Consider the following 20937-nt stretch of genomic DNA (forward strand, 5'->3'; position numbering starts at 1 on the left):
ATAAGCTTTAATGCTAAAACTAGAAATGGCACGTTCAAAATGGTGCAGCTCACATGAGATTCAGCAAAATATACTGAACTGCACATCTCCAAGTGTCTTGATGCCAATGACCAGGGGACAGACTGATACTTAGCAGGTATATATTTTCTTTTAACAACTGATTCGTTGAGGAAAAACTGAAGAGGAAGAAGAAATTCATTAATTACAGAAATGCATAGAAGGATTAGCATTTGAATTGCAGCCTGATGAACTAGTTCCACTGCTCTTCCAAGTGTGTTTTTGCTCATGTGGAGTAAGTACAAGCATCAAACCACCTGTGATTTCTTTTTCACCCAAGCTTTTGTTATTTTTATTTCCAATACCAAGACTTGGCATTTCATCACATACTTCTATAATGCATAGATTTGTTTTGACCAAGTCATTAAGCGAAGAAAAATGGAAGGGAAATAGAGACTTTCCATGATTTCTGAACTTACATTAAGTTACTTTGAACATACATGCATTTGAGAAACTAACAGTCATGCTCCAAGCAATTGCTAACACACATCAGGAAAATGTATTACTGAACATATATAGTTAGCTGAAATAGAAGCAGTTAACCTATACTGAAGACTAGTCTAGAAAAATCAGAAAAATGGGAGATTCTTACACCTAATTGCACATTTACATTTTTTTTTCTGAATTAAGGATGGCTAAGAAATGTTTTGATTTCTGTATTTTATAATTGTAGGGACCACCTGGAAAAGATGGCTTGCCTGGGCACCCAGGACAGAGGGGTGAGACTGTAAGTAAATGTGCTCTACTGTGTCATCATTGTGTGAGCAAAGCTAAACAGAGACAACAGCAATAAGAGGGTGGGACTAAGAGGTTATACAACTGTAGTTTCCTTATGGTTGGTAGCTTAGGCATAAGAAAGCTTTTTCTTGTTTCCATGCCACAAGAGTGAGGCTGTTCTTTTGTATTCCTGGCTAGTAACAGCACAATGATCTTAGACAATAGAAGTAAAAGAAATTAATACTTAGTTCCCAATTTTAGTAAAGACTTGTTAGGCAATTACTATATGGTTCTTTCCTCACACAATGCCATGGAACATAAATAATAACAGAACAAAAGTTGTTATTAGTGGTAGGTAGCTGGGAAATGTAAAAGCCAGTACCTTTGGAAAGTAGGATCAGAAATCATTCAACTTGTGAAAAAAAAAATAATTTTGAAACTGTAGTCTATGTAATTCCACCAAGGACCACAATGAGTAAATTCTGGCAGCAAAATGAAAAAATGCAAGTAACAGTTTTAATGGAATTATTAAAACCAATCTCTTCATTTGTGTGAAAACCTCACTCATATCCCACTGAAGTAAAATAAAATTCTTACTTGCATTTTTCAGAGGTAGAGAAAGCCATAAATGAATTTAGAGATACATTTTCTCAGCATGTAGAATGTGTTTTGTGCTCCAGCTTCACTGGAAATCTGTTAGTGACTGCTGAGTCACTTCCAGTGCTGGAAGGGAGAGCACAGAGCTTGCAGTAACAAATCATTGTGAAAAATCTGTTTAATACCGATGGTATCGTAGCACTGCAATACCTTGCAATGATAGAGAGAGAAACATTATTAACTACTTCTTTGTTCTTGTTATTTGCATTGATGCAGAGACTAGTCTTGTGTGCCACAAGAATGAATTTGAATCACTGTTTGGAATGCAGGAAGCTCAACATTGTTCTTTAGTCTGATAAGAAAAAGCAGTTATTATTTTCCCTTTATTCTTATGTATTGAACACAAGCCAGTAATGTGCCATTATGGAAAAGAATGCTGATAGTATCCTGGGCTGCAGTAGGATGGTCTTACCTTTCTTTTTAGCCCTGGTGAGGCCAGGAGTATTCTGTCCAGGTGTGGGTCCATCAGACAGCTACTGGAGAGAGGCCAACAAAGGGCCACTGAGGTGATAAGGGACTGGAGTATCTCTCCTATGAGTAAAGACTGATAGAGCTGGGACTGTTTAGCCTAGAGAAGAGAAGGCTCATGTTGATTTTTATTGAAGTACAATAAACACCTGAAGTGAGAGTGTAACAAAGATGGAGCCAGGCTCTTTTCAGTGGTGCCCAGTGAGAGGACAAGAGGCAGTGGATATAAACTAAAAATCAGGGGGTTCTGTCTGAACATCAGGAAACACTTCTGCACCGTGAGGGTGACCAAGCACTAGAAGAAATTACTCGGAGACGTTGCATAGCCTCCATCCTTGGAGGTACTCAAAAGCCATCTGGCAACCAGCTTGCAGTGGCCCTGCTTGAACAGGGCAGTTGGACCAAATGACCTCCAGAGGTCTCTTCAAACCTCAACCATTCTATGATTTCTTTATTCCATTCATGATTAGAACTCAAAGCTGCAAAATACAAGCTGCAAAATACAATGAAACTATGGACTCTGCTACTGTGTGATGTTTGGACCATATCCCTCTGGGTTCAAACAGTAACACAGTTCTGTAATTTTGTATCTCAACTGGGTTTATAGGGTTAGGCAGATATACAACTTGAGTAATTTAGGAGCAAATGTAGCTGTTCATTAGCATTGTTATCTGCCCTGTGTATATGTACATTGGGGCAGAATTATTTCCAATCTATTTTTCTCCCATGGGTTCTGATATAGATGTTTTATTTTTTTTAAAAAGAGAAACTAGACTTGTTGACTTTAAACCTGCTGACAATAACTGCTGCTATTTCATATTTTAAAAAATGTACAAATCAGGAAACTTTCATTGCACTCACTGGTAAATCAGGGTCTTAAGAATTCTGTTTCTTCTTTAGGCATGTGTCTCATCAAAGTTCAGTGATGCATGTGGGCATTATAGCAATTAGGGAATTAGGTGAAGAGGCATATCCTCAAGGTGAACAAATTAGACAGCCAGTTTCCCAGATTGCACTCTGCAGCTTGCTTTTGGAATAACAAATATTTGTTGACAGCAACTGAGGTAAGTGTTAGTGGAGAAAAGGCTACAGCTTTTTCCCCGATTAAGCCATATGCACTTGGGAGAACTGCCATTGTTTGCTTAAATTCTAGACGTAGGATCATGCTAAATAATGTGGAATATAAATGTAGGAATAAGCTAGATAATGCAAACCAATATTAAGCTAGTTTCTCCTGAGAACGATTGGCAATTTCAGATTATCAGTCTCAGGTTGGCAGGAGGCATCAGCTGCAGCAATTGTTAGATCCTCTGCTGTTATGCAAGAAAGGATTCTATCTGTTTCATCTACTAGAATTAATCAAGGACCTTTTTACTACAATAAACTCAGTTTTACTAGAGTCTTTCACAGAAAATAACAAGAAAATGGAGGCCAGTGAAGCACTTGAAATCATATGAGACATTAGTGTAAATTTTTTAGCGCTATGTGCTTTAGATGAACCCATGGGGTGTTCCTGAGTATTTGCTGCTCCAATCTCCTCTTCTTAATAATTTCTGTCTACAAATCTGAATCTGTAGCAATAGATAAGCTGGTGAAATAAGAGAGAAAGCATAATAGTAAAATCATCATTGGCATCAAGAACCTCTGAATATACCACCAAGTGTCCATACGTTCTGCAAACCTGGGAATAGCAGATGTGTTCAAGGTACCTTCAGAAAACGGGTGATACTCAACCTTTCTTTCTCTCCTTACAGTAGGCTTCAGGAGAAGCTTTGTGTAAAGGAAGGGACACGTGAATGATTCCATCTATAGCAGTTATGATTTTCAGTTCTTAGAGCAAAGGGCTATTTCTGTATTTGTTTTTAATCTGGATCATTTCAGAGGTCTGAGAGAGAGTGCCTAAACAGTTATGGGCCAAACTGAACCATGATAACGTCTGGCTGGCAGCAAGAAGAGAATCAGATTGAGGAAGGTAAAAAAAGCTTAAACTGGATCTGATGGAATGGGGCAACTGTCAGTGAGACTGTGCCCAGAGGAATGCTGAGCAGGGCCCAACAATTAAAAACACAGGGGCCAGATGACACCTTTGTTTTTAAACAGGTGAGCAGAATAGAGGCAGGTATAGGCTGTTAGGCAGGGGATCCTGCTTGGAAAGCTGGATGTGACAGCAGTGAACATACTCTCCCAACTTTATGCAGCAGTACACTTCCAATATTTGAAAGAAATAATTTAGAACATTTAAAAGTGAGGTTGTCCTTCAGTTTATTGACTAATTTTGGATGGAAGTCTGTAAAATTTGCCAGTATTATGAAAAACTGTCCCAAAAACATTTCCCTTCTATTCTCTGCTTTCCAGTTTTTGTCATCACATCAATGTCTCATTAACTTCATTCTTTTTGTGGCACTCGTGCTGCCTTTTTTACTGTTTCCTGATAACCTTCATCTTCCCTGGATCTATTTCTTTTCACTTTCTTTCTGTCTAACCTCCCCTTTATCTTTAATGCTCCTTCAAATTAATCCACCATTTGTGTCGTCTTTAAAAAAAGCATTTCTGTGTCTGGCTTTATGATTCATTATGTATTCATTATGTATTCAAAATGTATTCTGAGCTGTCTTTTAGCTGCATCACTTAAGCATTTAGACTCACCTAATCAAGTTCACCTAGAGAGATTTGTGAAACTGACTGGAATTCTTACTGCTGGGCCACCTGAGTGAGATTTGGACTCACAGGGATAAGAAAGATTAATCAGTATTTCACTTCTAAGTTTACATAGGAAAAAAGAATTTCTCATTTGTAGTTCTTGGAGAGAGGTAATGTGTGACATGCAATTTCTTTCTCCTCCTCAGCACAGATAGGAATTTTGCTCTTCTATATCTTGTCCTGGGTAATAGCATTCTGTAATTATTTACAGGGTTTTCAAGGGAAAACTGGTCCTCCTGGTCCTGGTGGTGTTGTTGGCCCTCAGGTACATCATTTAATTTCATAGTTAACTTCCTAAATCCAATGTTAGTACGGCTAAGGTCATTGCTTTTGCTGTATCAAAAAGACCATATCAGTGGCTATATTAACTTTTTTAACACATTATGCTTAACAGTTTTATAAAGGTGATTTCACAAAATATGCAAATGGTGGGATTATTGTTCTACTTCCTTTTTTTTAGTGTTTTCTTCATGTGATCATGAAGTTGGCCATTTACAGAAGTCAAGGCAGAGTTGTCTGACATCAAATAGTTTAGAAGGAACTACAACAAAATCCAGCATTTGGATTTAAAAAGTAATCCCCTCAGTAAATTTTTTTTCTGCTAGTGCATATGAAGAGATATCTTTCAACTCTCTCACCTTCCAAATCATATTATTCAGAAAAGCAACAGCACAGACAATGTTTCAAGGCCAGTATAGTACATGAGTTTCCCTCCCAAGTCCTTTTGCTGTAACCTCCTCCCATACATGGATACGCACTGTTTTAAACTTTATTGCTTAAGGAGCAAGGTCATTACTTCACTCTTTGGAAGCTTTGCAGACATGTCTGTAAGCAGAATGCAATGCAAGATTTATTTTACAGAATAAAGATATTTTTTAAGTCGGCTTTGCCTGGTAGGAAGGTGAGAAACACATGCTGAACAATGGTAATATATTTCATAACAGCTAGTATTAAGAATTCCACTCCCTGAGACATTAATTACCTTGAGGTGACTGAAGTTTTACTTTTGTGCTTAGGGTCCTACTGGTGAGACTGGTCCAATTGGTGAAAGAGGTCATCCAGGTCCTCCTGGTCCACCAGGTGAACAAGGCCTCCCAGGTGCTGCAGGAAAAGAAGGTGCTAAGGTAAGATGTGGCTTTAGGGAACAAGTTGGAAGGGACAGATAAATTGCTGAGTCTCACATTGTAAATCATCATGCAGAACAAGCAGAACTAAATGAGAACATACACTATAAAGTCATGATTGGCACATTTCATACAGAAGGATTTTGAAGAAGGAAGATTCCAGGTTTAGAGTTGTGTCTGCTTCTGTTTAAACAGTGAGAATTCTCTTGAGACAGTCACTACAAAATTCAAACCAATTTACATATGCCACACATCACTATGAAAATATATGGTACTGACATGTTCACACCAAGGGGAGAAAATTGGCATTTAAAGTAGGATGCATGGCAGAATTGCACTGACAAAATTTACTTCTTTGCTCACTTTTTGGGGGCGAGCAAGAAAAATAATGCTTACCTGGTTAAAATGTAATGCTATTCAATCTTCCTTTTTATAAATGGACATTCTAAATTTTGAATGAATTAATTTTAATGACAATATCTTCACACACATTTGTACAGCTGCATTTTTCACTGTTCAGAGCTAACACTGTTTTGTCAGAGCTTGTTCTAGATATAATCCTATTGACAATTGTACTGAATATCTTTAAGGGATTATTAGCTGAATAGGTGGGGGCATAATCTTTATTGTCATTACTGTAACTTGATCAGGTATTTCCTTATCATCATTCATTTATTGACTAACATAAGCATTTCAAACATGATTTTTGTTTTAATATCAAAATGCAATATGTTTTCAAGGGTGATCCAGGCCCTCAAGGCATTCCTGGGAAAGATGGACCAGCAGGTCTTCGTGGTTTCCCTGGAGAGAGAGGCCTTCCAGGTGCTCAGGTATATATAAGCACTAGAACAAATGACATGATGCTTCTGAATGAAGAACCCAATAGCTTCATTATTCTATTTCATAGAACCTTCTGTGCCTAAAGATTAGGAGAACAGCCATCAAGCGTCCAACCTTGTTAAATATCAATGGCTATATAAGCAAGAAATTTGGGGGGTGTCTTTGGATTTTTACATTCTTCCTATTACATTTGTTGCAAAAATAATTTAAACATTCCAGTGTAAGAGAGAAACTGGGAGTTTAGTTGTTTTTTTCTTTTGTTTTCATTTTTTAGGGTCCAGCTGGTCTGAAAGGAGGGGAAGGCCCACAAGGCCCACCTGGCCCAATTGTAAGTAAACATAATAATTTTATGGAAATATAAATAATATCATATAGTAACCTTTTTTTTCTTCTTTACATGCTGTGATGTTTTCACCAACACAGTCTGTAAAACAGCAGACAGGTGTATGTCATTCAAAGTGATAAATAACTGTTTTTCCCTAATTATCTATACTAAAAACATTTAAAGAAGGTGAATGTCGTGAATAGCTGAAGCCTTCTGCTCTCAGTAAGTATACGATTTACTTACTGCTCAATATTTACCACTTGCACAGGAAGTATGCAAGGAAGTTCTGCAAGGATGCACTGGCATTCAAAACACAGTACGGTCATTCCAAATGTGAATTGTGTAGACTTTGACAGTTGTTTTATTAATTTATTTCCTTTATTCAGTGTATCTGAAGTAAAAAAAAAAAAATATTAAAAAAATCAGCACAACTATTCCTGGTAGACAAAAAAGTAATGAAGAAGCTGAAATTCTATGTCTTTCAACAATAAAGCTCTCTTATCTTTCTGCAATTCATTACAATAGATTAAATGGGGGGGAAAAACACATCACAATCTCATATAAAGGTTCTTGCTGTTGGATTATTTCTACATTACTGGAAAAGGTCTGCTGTTGCATGCTTCAGGTTTTGCTTCTTGATTAATTAATACTTGGTACTTGAATTCTTCAAATGAATTCTTGAAATCTTAATGACTTTAACCTTTCATTCTTTAAATCAAGGACTTACTTATATTTGTGATTTACAATTCTTCTTAACCATGCAGTACATACACGTTCCCAAAAGGTGTCAAAACAAGGTAGCTTGGAATGGAATGGAAGCTAGTAGAGAGTGTCAGAAGGGATAGCATCCCACCTCATCTGAAGAACCTGAACTGTTAGAAGAAAAGGGGAATCAAAATCAAGAAAGCATAGACCAGAACAGTCTCTTCAGTCTGAAGGTCATGGCTTGATTTTTTGTTAAAGGAGGCCCCAGGGCTGGACAAACCTCTCAAGCAGATAGTTAGTTCAGGAGCAGTGAACCAAAACTCTTGTAAGCATGCACAAACCAGACAGCACAAGCATGCCTGACATTTAACACAGTCCACTTTTCCCAGACAGGATACCCACATAGTAGTCATGCCACTACTATCCCAGTTTCTTGTAAATACCATCCCATAAGTCTGTGAGGCAAAAGCAGACATCTTGTTTAGTGCTGGCAGTCCATGTTCTGGAGTACATGTGTCTGAGTTTCAATTCAGATGAGCTGTGCTTTTCTAATTTGCATAGGATGTGCATAATTAGTGGGTTAGTTCAAATTGTCAGAGCCTGAATGTCTCCATCTTCCCCATTTACTCTCCTTTGGCTCATGGAACTCTCTTGAAGCTTATGAAAGGTATTAAAGTATTCCTTTCATTGGAAATTCCAGGAGCACTTCTAATGCCTGCCAACAAATGGAATTTCAGTGTGAGACCAGAATTAGCAGGTAGGAGTGTTCAGAAATACACAGCATATGGATGTTAGGAGCACAGGACCAGCGGCTCCTTTGCTTTGTAAATCCATTCCTGTTGGGGCCATGCTTCCTGCTAAGGTAAACATAGTCACAGGAAGAATGCCCTTGGGAGCTCAGAATTTTTTGTGTATTGTTTCCCAGTCTTTGAGAAACAGAGGCAGTGGTAGCAGGAATTGTGAGCAGACTGAAAAGAGAGTCTGAATAATAAGCTTTTTTTTTTTTATATATACCTTGAGTTCATTGTATTGCAAGCAGACCACTTGAGGTACAAACAGCACCAAGTTGCCCTAAGAGTATTCCAGAAGTCCTCAGTAACATTCTTTCATTACAAACTTGTTATTTGGAAAGTGTTCTTCAGTGAAAAACAGATGCATAGATGCTCTTAATACTGGGTGTCTGTGCATCTGCAAAGACCATAATTAAACCACCACAGCTTTCCGTTTTTTTTCACAGTAGCTCATAGGAGACCATAAGCATCAAATAAACCTAAAATATTTTCCCATTTATTTTTAGGCAACAGAGAGTAGGCACAGAAGTGTAATTATAATGAAGTCTTCATTTTCTGTTTATAACAGGAAGATACTTCATGCTACTGGATGCTTTTCCTTCAGTTCCTTGCCAATTTCTTCTTACTAGTATATATAGTCAATTATAAGTTTTGTTTGGCTAGTGCTCAGGCCTGTGAGCATAGATAAATGACTGCTCCAAATGCTATGCATGACAATTACTGTGCTAAAGGGATCTGAACAAAAGAAAGAGGGCCATGAATACACTTCAGAGCAACCGATTTTTATTGTGAGGTTTTTTGTTTGGTTGTTTTGGGGTTTTTAAACAGTTCTCTTTTATCCACTGTGTTTGTGTCTTCTATTTGTTTTCTTCCCTTCTCATACTACTGTGTGGAATGGTGAATGCTGATGAGAGGAAGTTCTTTGGAATGTCAGGCAGTCATTTTTCATTACCTCATTTGGGAATAGGATGCCCAAACAGGACTCAGAATAAGCCAGCTGCAGGCTACCCAATTATCAGTACTGAGCTATCTAGAGCTGTCTTTCCTCTGATAACATTTTTCAGACCTGAAAATTGTCACTTGTTGAGCATTTTGCTACCCGTCAGTAAAATGAATTGTTACTAGGTAATGGATAGGACAGCTAGAAGTGCATAACTTTTCACAGAAAATGAGACAAACCCAAGGGTACTAATGAGCTTACAGCCTGCAGAAGAGAAATACAAGACAAAGCCTGCCCTTGCCATTTTGTAGAAAAGTTCTTAAACAGCTCCACAGATTAACAAAAAGATTCCAGGCTGTGAGTACTACTGCAAGACCACAGGTTAATAAGGAATTCAAGGAAACAAGGAATAACAAAAACATAGAAAGAGAGAACAAAATTTAAAAGCTGCCTATAATGATTTTCTGAGTTGTAACTACAGTTTAATACGTACTGCTTTGATCAGAGGCTCTTCTCGCAGGGAAATGAGAGGATCCTTGAAAACAGAAGGTGTACTTCTGGTCATACCTCATGTGAAATTTAAATATAATAAATTAAAGTGATGCAAAGATAAACATGAAAAGTTGGCTACGTAAAAAGAGCTACTAAAAATGATGGCCACCGTAATGCCTATTGACTGACATAGGAAAGAGCTGAGTTATTTGGGACATTCTGCCTCTCGATTCTTGCATCCTACTGATGAGATGACCTAAAATTGTTTATCTTATGAGAGCTGACAAGATCAAAGATCATGGCAGTATGGCTGGAGGGTAGTGAATTTTTCTTGTTGACTTCACTGAACTCTGAAGAACTAAAATATAACAGAAATAACAGAAATAGGACTGAAATGTAGGCATCCACTCAGACTATAAAAAACTTTCCAACACCTGGCAGGACGATTCCTGCAGAAACAATTTTTTTCTCCAACGCTCATGCAAAATAAAATCTTGCTGAGACAATATGCAAAGTATCTGGAGCAACCCTTCGGTATTCTCTTCTGCCACAGTTACCTCAAGGGAAAACCACCTTATTACGGAATTAATACCAGTTATGCTGATGGAGTCAGGGCAGGAAAAGGATGTCAGGAATAAAAAAAACCCAAAACTTTGGGCCCTCATAGGTGAAAGCATCTTAGAATTCGCATTTCCCAAAAGCCAGAAAATTTGTTCTTGTGTAAACATGGGTGGAAAAAAAGGCTGCTCAGAGCGTCTGGTTCCACCTCTTCCTTATCCATTCCATGGATACCCACTTCCAATGTATCAGCTGGAAAAGTAAAATTATCAGTCATTTTAAATTGTTACAAAATATCTTAGAGATGTCAAGCTCAAAAGCTGGGGAAATACTCCTGTACAGAAAACCTTTAAGAATGCTCTGTTGATGCAAAAATTGTAAATTATTTAAATGACAGAAACAAAGATGCTGAAAAACTGTGAAAATATACAGATGTAGGGGGTGAGTACAGCTCTCTGCTTCTTAATTTCCAGTGAGTCTACAAATGTCAAGGTTAACAGTGTTGCTGTGGATGAAATAGTTGGTCCCATTGGACTTGTAAGCCCAAGATTAGCTTATACATAGAACATAATGCAACACAATCTTCCATTGTCTTTCTTCCCATGCTGCCCCTGCCAGTATGACACAGGGAGGACCATAAATTATAGAATAACAGAATGGGTGGTCCAGGCTGGAAGGGACCTCCAAAGGTCATCCAATCCAACCTCCCCACAGTCAGCAGGGACATCCCCAACTAGATCAGGCTGCCCAGGGCCTTGTTGAGTCATACCTTGAATATCTCCAAGGAAGGGGCCTCAACCACCTGCCTGGGCAACCTGTTCCAGTGTTCCACCACCCTCATAGTGAAGAATTTCTTCCTGATATCCAATTTACGTCTGCCCTTCTCTAGTTTGAAGCCATTGCCCCTCGTCCTGTCACTGCAGGCCCTTGTAAACAGTCTCTCCCCATCCTTCCTGTAGGCCCCCTTCAGGTACTGGAAGGCTGATATGAGGTCTCCCTGGAGCCTCCTCTTCTCCAGGCTGAACACCCCCAGTTCCCTCAGCCTGCCCTCGTAGCAGAGGTGGTCCAACCCTCTGATCATTTTCATGGCCCTCTTCTGGACCCTCTCCATTAGATCCATGTCCTTCTTGAGGACCTTCTCCCTCAGGAAGTATCAGGGCTGGCAAAGCTGGATTTCCTGTCAGAGCTGTCAGCCAGTGGTGGTGCAATTAAGCACAAAGAAGCTCTACCATTTTTGAAGCTCTGCCTGTACTCAGGAGAGCATCGTGCTTCTGTCTCCCTGCACATGCTGACTCTTAGAAGAAGCAGGTTAGAACTTCTGTATCAAGACACAGATGTCTTGTGCTGCCATGAACAGATTTCAAAAATACAGAAGCATACTTAGAACCATGGAGATATTAGGAATTAGAATGCAAATATACTTTTGTTCCCTGTCATTTTTTTCACGGCGGTGTGCCTCCAAACAGGTGTCCATTTCTTTGCTTATAAGTTACAGAGAACTTTGGCTGTGGATAACTGTTTGAAAATTAATCCAGCTTACAGAAAGGTTTGAAAACCATTACTCCCTGTTGTGGCTTGTGACTAAATGATAAATGTGTATGGATAGACCAAAATGTAACATTTTGATACTGAAATTACATTTGTTTGAGTAGAAGTTCTAATCTACTGTTCTCTGTTCCCTTGCATCGTTTTGGAAGGTTTTTTCCGTACCAGAACACCTTGTTCCCTTTTCTTTTTCCCCTTCACCATGACTTAAAAGTAATGCTTAGAAAGTGCAATAAATAAGACAGGAAAAAATTTATTCAGCCTAGGTACCTTTTAGTTTTCAGAGCCATGCAGATTTTTATGTACCTGGTCATTCTCTCCATTCTGTCTAATTAGCCCCATCCAGCAGAAACCATAAAAACACATCTCGGATTGTGAAGGTTGTGGCAGACTGACATACTTAAAAGAAAAGTTGGCTGTTTATTGAACAGCTGTTTATGGAACTTCAAATGAAAAAACTGACAGGGGAGGTGTAAACAAAATTCTTGCCTGTGGGTGCTTTGGTAATTTCAGATAGAAAAAGACCCAACTTAGACAATTGAAGGAATACAACCGTGACAATTACGTGATTCATTTAAAAGTGAGGCTTATTGATGTGAGAGTAAAAATCATTCCTCTCTGCTATTACTCTCTTTTAAAATACATTCTAGAATACCCAGTTCCAGTGTTTACCCCACATCTAGCACCTGTTTTTCACCCTTTTGTCTGCAATATTAGATTGTTAACTTTTTGTGGGCTCATCTAAAGATACCTGTACATCCAAACCTCCTCTGGGTGTGACACATCAAGTTATTCATTATACTTCAATAGACGTTTCCAGAGGTGAGTGGAGATGTAGAAACAAATTAATCATCTCAACAATGTATGGCACAAAACTTGACTGAAAGTCAGGGCTGAGGTGTGGGTTGTTTCTGTACTTTAACATGGTGAATATTCTTTCATCACAATAGTATGTTAATGTGTTTTGGATACACAGAGGAAAAAAAAAGTTCCTGAGACAGGCTGCAGCATACTCGTCTTATGATACAGAAATAATACAAGAAGGTCTATTTATGTAAAAGAAAAAAATTAGTATGGAATAAGAACTGTTGAGTACAAACTTCAGGTTAGTTCTTTCAACCTTTTTTTGTTTGTTACTTGCGTACATGCTGAATGTGATTCCTTCTGCTTGCTGGAATCTCACAGAGTAAGAGGTATCCTCTTTGTTGACCTGGGTGATGAAAGGTATCAACAGTTATCAGGGCTAAATCACAATTACCTTACACTTTTTAAATGTCTTTCCAGGGTTCACCAGGGGAACGTGGAGCAGCAGGCACTGCTGGCCCAATTGGTCTACCAGGTCGTCCTGGACCTCAGGGTCCTCCAGGCCCTGCCGGAGAGAAGGGTGCTCCCGTAAGTTATCCCAGGGTCATATAAAACCATCACAGCACAAACTTCTCATTCCAAAATGTTAGTGTTTCCCACCCTAGTATTTACCTTCTAAACATATGTTCAGAATACCTGACCTATTCCTTTTTTATATACCATTAAGTAAATTTATTGTCATAGCCTCTAACACACAAGAAGGGTTGAATACATTATTGTCACAGCAGGGAGTGAATACAATAGAGAATGAATACAATACAGATGAGTATTTCATTAAGACTTCGCACTCAGCCCCTCTGCATTCGAGTGCAAATATACTTGGCATCAGCTTCCACTATTACTTAGTGTAATTTTGTGATACCTTCTCTTCCCTTTGTAGTTTCCTTTCTGTTGTTTGGGGGCTTGGGGATTTTTTATTTATTTTGTATTGATAATGTGACTGTACTGAAATCTTCATTAGATACCTGTTAACAATGTGGATCACTTCCTTTTCTTCAAAACCAGGGTGAAAAGGGCCCTCAAGGTCCAGCTGGACGTGATGGGGTACAGGGTCCTGTAGGACTTCCCGGTCCTGCTGGTCCTAGTGGTTCTCCTGGAGAAGATGGTGACAAGGTGAATCATTAAAATGGATATTAGTGCATCTGTGGGAAGATCTGTCAGTACAGTTTTCTGCTTGTAGTTTTCCTCACAATAAGTATGGTGATGAAGCAATTCTTTTCCCTGCCTCCCCAAACTTCCTCCATTCACTGCAAAAGCCTAAAAAACCCCTTCACCCCTTCTTTAATCAGATGTCTGACGGACAGATGCCATGGGGCATTGGGATTTGTATTCAAGAACTTGCAGACTAACATTTATCCTGGCACAGAAACAAGCATGAATGTCAGCAAAGCAAATCAAGGGAGATGATGTTAAACTTGATTTTTGCCTGTTTTAGAAATTTGGTTTGCTGAATGAGTAAGATCAAACATTCCCAGTAATGTATAGTGATTTCGAACCACTGGTGAGAGTATGAGGGTGTCAAAATAATATGCTTGCAGCAGAGATACTCAGCTGACTTTTGACAGAATTTAGGACACAGCACCTTTCAGGATCACCTTTCATGTTGACTTGACCTGTTGCTGTTCTGTTAGTTTGCATAGGGCAAAGGTAAGGACTCTGAGGTTTGGGTTTGTGATGTATGAATATTATCAATCCCACAGAGAGTATTTTCTGTGAGTCAATTTAATTCTCTTCTATTATTGTATAAAGATAACTATTTTTAATAATTTTGAGATCTTACACATTGCAGTGAGACACAGTTGCTCAGTCACACACAGTTAGACAGGTTTGGGCTTTCACTTTAACTTCCTATTGAAGATGACATGGGGAGCACAACTTCCTTTTAGAGTTCAGTTCAAAGCCATGTCTTGTTGCTCTTTGCAGTATAGCAATCAATATCTGGATTAATATGACATACTATTGATCAATACAGAATTGCCCTCTTTAGGCCTTCATACATAAAACACACAACAATCCTATCAAAGGAAACCCTTAAAGATACTGTGATACTGATTTCAGCTAAGTTTTGAAGGAGACCCTTTTAGAAAAAAAGTTTAACTTTTAACTTTCAATTACAGGGTGAAATTGGTGAACCAGGTCAGAAAGGTAGTAAAGGTGACAAGGGAGAAAACGTGAGTAGCAAAGTCCTTTGTTGGTCTGTTCTTTGTAAATAAAGAGTATTCATGCATGAAGTACACAGGTAGCCTTGCTACATGGATCAACAGAAACAAAGACACACTTCGGAAACACTTCAACGTAATGTGGAGTTGTAGTACAACACTAGAGGGTTGTACTTAAGAGAGCCAGGTATATATTGCTATGTCTCATATTCCTTCAGCTTACAGAATCATTTAAAAACAGATGGCAAACTACATTGCTAAGCACCTTTCCTTTATCATCTAATTTCATTCATTCTGCTTTTGAACTGGGAGAGACCCAGTTAACTTCACTGACTGGATTGTGTCAACATGCCTAGCTTTAGCTTCAGCGCCATAATGAGGAAGAATATGAAGACTCAGTAGAGAAATCTATGAATACAGTTTTAAACATTTTAAATAATACTTAATTCTTAGAGAGCACACTTCATTGTAACATCTGCAAGACAAGGTTTGGGGTTTTGTGTTTTGAAGATAAATGTGTACTTTTCAGCTATTTCTGTGAGAAAGACTTCTCCAATTTTCACTGTAGAAAACATACTTTTGACTTCTATCATAAACCTGTTTTCCAAGAAACATACATGTAACCAAACTAATCAAATTCTGCTTCAGACTGAAATTACTCCTGCTTAATTTGAGATGAATGGTAAAATCAATTTATCAAATGAAAACATTTTTACAAGTCAATTTAGAAGCTATGGACTTGTTCCCAGTTAACTAAAATTCCATCTTGATCTATTTGCTGTTGTAGTTGTAAACCAGCTGTGGGATACACAGAGATAGATGCAGCTCCTCTTTGTCCACCTTTTTCTGTGCACACAGAAAAATTGTGTTTAAAGAGGCCAAGAGGAAGTACATGAAGCAGCTCATGGTTCAGTTCCACCTCAGGCTTCGTATTGTGATCACAGGCTTATCCTTCTTTTTTGCCCTTGGACATGCCTCTTCATTAGAGAGGCTTCTGCATCAGAGAAAATCAGTAAAAAATACATGCTACACTTTTCTATTTCAATTCATTTTAGCAGAGCTACTTAGGCTGAGCATTAGACTGTGGCCACAACTTCCAGAGTGAGTACTAATGTATTTGGGCATGTTCCAGCAGACCTGCTGTCTAAAGACAGTGTCTGCATCATAATCATTTGAGAACATAGCCTGTACTCTCAATTTCAAGGTTTAAGGCATTTGGGAATATAATATGTTTTCCTTAAAATGCAGGGCTCAGTGTGAATGTTACCCCATTTGAAGTCAAGTGTATGGAATCCTATTTGCCCTGGATTGCAGTCATTCAGCCATGACAATTCCAGAACATGACTATTTCCAACCTGCTTTCCTTTCAACGTGCTAACAGGTGTTTATTGGGTCGGGGAGGAAAGGCTTTGTTGGTCATTTCTGAAAGATCCTGAAGAGGAAGTAAGCACCTAGATCTGAAATCACAGGACATAAAGAGCAAAGATTCACAGTATCTAGATGCTCACAAAAGCCTTGGTGCACGTTTAGAGCCTAATCCAGCAAAGAAGAATTGATCCCTCTTTCCTGTTCAAGAGCTGGGAACATCTTCAATTCCCTGTTGAAACTAACAGGGATTTATGTTTGGGGGATTTAACTGTACTAAGCCTAAGAAAAAAATAACTGTATTGCCATATTCTAGTTAGGGACAGAACAATTTTGATGTACCTCCTCCCTTGAGTTTCACCTGGCTACCACAACTGCCTTTATTGACTGGAGACTCTCTCCTGATGATTCTGATCAGTCTCTTACCATTTGCCCTCCAGAGGAATGGAAAAAAGAGCCTGGCCATGTGTCCAAATAACCTCTTATTAATTGGTTGCAAAGTACATCCCAACAATACCTCACATCAAAATGAGTATTTCAATGAGATTAAATAATATGGAGATCTCATTCAAGCCCTATAAAATGAAGGAGCAGTTGGAAGCATCCTGCAGAGGGTAGAAGCAGAGTAGAAGAATCCATTCTAATACTATTCTTTGTTACTATTCTTGCATGCTATTTCCCTTTCTCATGGTAACTCAGTCAACAGAAGCATTCCTAGGAGTCCCCTCATTTAGATATGTCACCATAGAGCTTAAAAGCTTTTCTTCACATACTGCTATCAGATATGTGACAAAACAACAGTTCCAAAAGAGCAGAAATACATAGCTGGACACTTCAGATTCCCTAGGAATAGATAGACACAGACCCCAAGGAAAGAAATAAGAGTATGAGACTTAAGAAGTTCACTTTTTCTAATCTCCCTATAAAGGTAAGTACAATCTAAATTTAGCTGGGTCTTTAAATCCAAGCATTATTCTGCACTAAATTAGAATTCCCAGCCTAGAAACAGCAGACACTTTCCTTGCCATCTGAAGTGGCAGAACTAGAATTCATCCATTTCCAGCTGTAAGGTTTTATGCTTAGCTTCACTCTTACCTAGCCTACCTCTTACCAGCCTAGTCTCTAGCTGGTGCAAAAAACAGACTCACCACATAGTGTTAACCCCATTGTAAACTGGTATCTTGCATTCCCATGCTCATTTAGATATCTTCATTACATCACATCTGAATTTCATGCAATATAATGTAGAGGAATTCTGTAAGGAGACTGAAAAAAATTGGGTGTTACTTTCAGAGCCCTTCTGTTAAAAAGAAACTTTATGTATGAACAAATGTGACTCCCAGTGCTCAACAAGAACATAGGCTTTTTCATGTCTCCTTTGTGCTGTTGCAAAAACTGTTTGCAATTTATATAAAAACTAATCCAAATAAAGATTGATGGTGCTTTAAAGGTTGAATTTTTCCACACAAATCTCATGGGAATCTGATACATTTAATTGTGGGGGGAAAAAAAGAAAAAGAGTTTGATTCATGTTTGCATGGGAATCTGTTTTAAATATTTTGAAACATTACAACTGTCCTTGCAATAAATGTTGATATGAAGTCAATTATAGGTGTGCAAATCTGAGTTTTTGAGCAAAAAACAAATAATGATTGTTTGTACTGAATGGAAAAGACTTGTGAATAATGTTACATTCTCTGTGGAGAAATGTAAAACTGCTTAACAGACTTTGATCATGCAAATAGAGTTGCCTCTATATTTGTGTCCATCTCACTCCAGGTGCTGTAATTACTAAATTTTCTCTTTGGATGTTTCAGGGTCCTCCAGGTCCACCAGGTCTCCAGGGTCCTGTTGGTGCCCCTGGTATAGCCGTAAGTAGACGCTCAGAGCAAACTCCAATCCTGCCATAACTCATCTGATACTTGGAAGTTCTTTGAACTGCATGCTCCTTGTTCCCTCTCTGTTATTGATAGACCTGTGATATTTTTGCTTTTCACTGTTTCCAAACAGGGAGGTGATGGGGAGCCAGGCCCAAGAGGTCAGCAGGGGATGTTTGGGCAAAAAGGTGATGAAGGTCCTCGTGGCTTCCCTGGCCCTCCAGGCCCTATTGGCTTACAGGTAAGTTCCTTTATTACTTTGCCCTTTATCTGTAAGGACCCTGATTTTTGTGTCCAAAACTGAGGATTTTCTTTTGCTAAATAAATAATAACATCAGTTAAGAACTGAAAGATCCCATATTCAGAAAGTTTGTGTATAAACAGCAGATTTAATGCTGAAGGAGTTTGGTAGGATGCTCTGAAGCTGAACTCCTTGGTAACATATCCTGTAGAATTTCATTCGTTTATAGAGTCTGACAATGTCTGTTTTAACAAGAGTACTTTATACTGTGGGTACCCATTTCAAAGAAAAGATTCAACCTGGAGGCATATTTAACACTTGCCAGTTACTGTCTTTTCACAATAGGTTTGGGCAACATAGTGTATTGCTTATTGCTCCAATCACAGACACTCCTTGTGTTCTGAAAGATGAACAGGATTCTGTGATGCTTATACACTGCTGCCGTCTCTGGCAGGTAGTTGTATGTTTATTCCTCTTAAAATTGCTATTTTGTGAGTGAAAAACTGCAAAGCAAGCATCCAATAAACTGTAGGCATCTCCTTGCTACAGCCAGAGAATGACAGGTGAAAAATCCTGCTCTTTCAAAAATACAATTTGTTTTAGTATGATAAAACAAGAACAAGACATTCAGGACTTTTGATTCATTTCCATGTGAATAAGATTGGAGCACAGTGCACTTTGAAACGCTTTCTAATCCATGCATGAAGTTGTGATGTGGATCATAAATATAAGTCTCTTCCAAAAACATGGGAAAATGCAGCGACAGTGTTGGACTGTAGAAACCAGTATGGCTCCTTTCTAGCTACCATGTGTGCACTGACTCATCTCTTTCTCTGAGCTGAACCTCAACCTGTACCTATCAGTTTTTAATCTCTATTACACAATGCAGTTCACAAAACTTAAAATGAATTTTATAAAACACTGCAAACCTCCATGGAATATAAACAGTTGATAACTGCACTAACACATATGTCTTATGCAGATTCATACGGCCTTTGAAAACATCTTTATTTTCAGAAATAACTCAGAAAAAAATATCCCTAAATGCTAATAGGAATTGCTTAAGTTTTTTATTAGAATGAATAAAATGATTCTTGTTAATTTCCTCAGATCCAGGATACAGTTTTGATTCTGTTTTACAAAAAAGTCCACCTTCACATTTTAAGTTTAACAAGCACTAAGCTGCATAAATATGAAAATCAATTAGGTTGAGACTTAATCCATTGAAATATTTCAAATAAGGAGCTTTATTTCTCTGATTAAGATTTTAATTGGAATATATTGGTCCATGGACCAGGATCCCATATTTGCTTAATAATATTGAAGAAATCAAAAGATTGTTTCATTTAGTAATGCAGTTATTGTAATTATGAGCTGTTGAGAAGTAACAGTTTGATCTGTATAATACTCCACAGTAACTATATCATGGTTACTGCAGTTAAATTATACTGATATTAACTTACATTGGACATTAAATAAAAAGTATTTTTATTCATAAAAGTGAGCCTTGGTAATTTTGAATATTTATTGCTGTAATTGTGAAGCTCCTTGCTATTTAATTTTTCATAGTATTTATAAAAATAAGGCCATTTCTAACAAAAGGAGCTGAAAGCAAAGAAAATCTGAAAAACTCTATGGGCCTGTCTAGGTTATCTCATAGTCAGTTTATAGCAATTTTACTTAAATTTTGAAATATTAGATGACAAACACCTCAATTACTTCTTGCCAGGAGGAACTGAAAGCACTGCAAATATGCCATGTTCAATAATGCATGAAATATTCAGAGCAATCAGTGGGATTTTTCCAGTGTTGAAATAGGAGTTCACCAAACAGCTTGCGAAAGTCTTTTCCAAAACATGTTTTATTGCCTTCAAAGTTTTATAAACAATTCCCCTGCAACCAGCCGAATGAGCTGTTTGGGTTTATCATGACCATGAATCATAATGGGGAAGGCTTTCAGTTTTTTAAGCTAAATGTCTTCTTGTGTTCACAGGGTAGAACTAAGTGGCCTGTTGGCAACTGGAAGATCTAGCTTATTTGAGGTGGGAGTATCAGCTCTCTAAAGACTTGTCATCTAGTCCCAGTCTAGGCTTCTGTTCTAATCACTCTTTAGAGCAATTAGCTACAAAATTGTTTTAAACTCATCACAGAGTAGGAAAAAGTTACATTCAAATTTAATTTGTTAAAATACTGCACAGTTACAAAAAGTAAACATCAAGAAAGTTAGAAAGTAATAAAGTGTTATCATAACGCTGGCATAGCTACTCAGCAAGCCCTGTAATTGGCAGTGCTACCAAAGAGAGCCTTAGCAGCTATCAGCTTCCATTTTAACAGAATACAAGTCTGCTATTTTCTAAAATTGAGGTTATATAGAAAGCCCACTGTGTCATCACATGAGCAAAAGCTGGGGTTTTCCTGCTGATTATCTAATAGTAAAGAGGATTTCACAACCACCACAGTGCACTAGATGATGACTTCAATGTTTTTAAAACCAGTCACCCTAGCATTTCTG

At 38.1% G+C, this 20937-nt stretch overlaps 1 protein-coding gene across 4 annotated transcripts in view; it reads left to right on the forward strand.

Moving 5' to 3' along the window:
* COL11A1 (collagen type XI alpha 1 chain) overlaps nt 1–20937 on the forward strand; it is a 128049-nt gene that overhangs the window by 79543 nt on the left and 27569 nt on the right. For all 4 annotated transcript variants that reach the window (XM_054384208.1, XM_054384210.1, XM_054384207.1 and 1 more), the window contains 10 exons: nt 731–784; nt 4811–4864; nt 5616–5723; nt 6464–6553; nt 6838–6891; nt 13204–13311; nt 13789–13896; nt 14901–14954; nt 18125–18178; nt 18318–18425. In XM_054384208.1, coding sequence (XP_054240183.1) covers nt 731–784; nt 4811–4864; nt 5616–5723; nt 6464–6553; nt 6838–6891; nt 13204–13311; nt 13789–13896; nt 14901–14954; nt 18125–18178; nt 18318–18425 — 792 coding nt within the window. The remainder of the gene's footprint in view (nt 1–730; nt 785–4810; nt 4865–5615; nt 5724–6463; nt 6554–6837; nt 6892–13203; nt 13312–13788; nt 13897–14900; nt 14955–18124; nt 18179–18317; nt 18426–20937) is intronic.

Source organism: Indicator indicator, chromosome 10 (genome assembly GCF_027791375.1).
Source record: "Indicator indicator isolate 239-I01 chromosome 10, UM_Iind_1.1, whole genome shotgun sequence".
In the NCBI taxonomy this organism is placed as follows: domain Eukaryota; kingdom Metazoa; phylum Chordata; class Aves; order Piciformes; family Indicatoridae; genus Indicator; species Indicator indicator.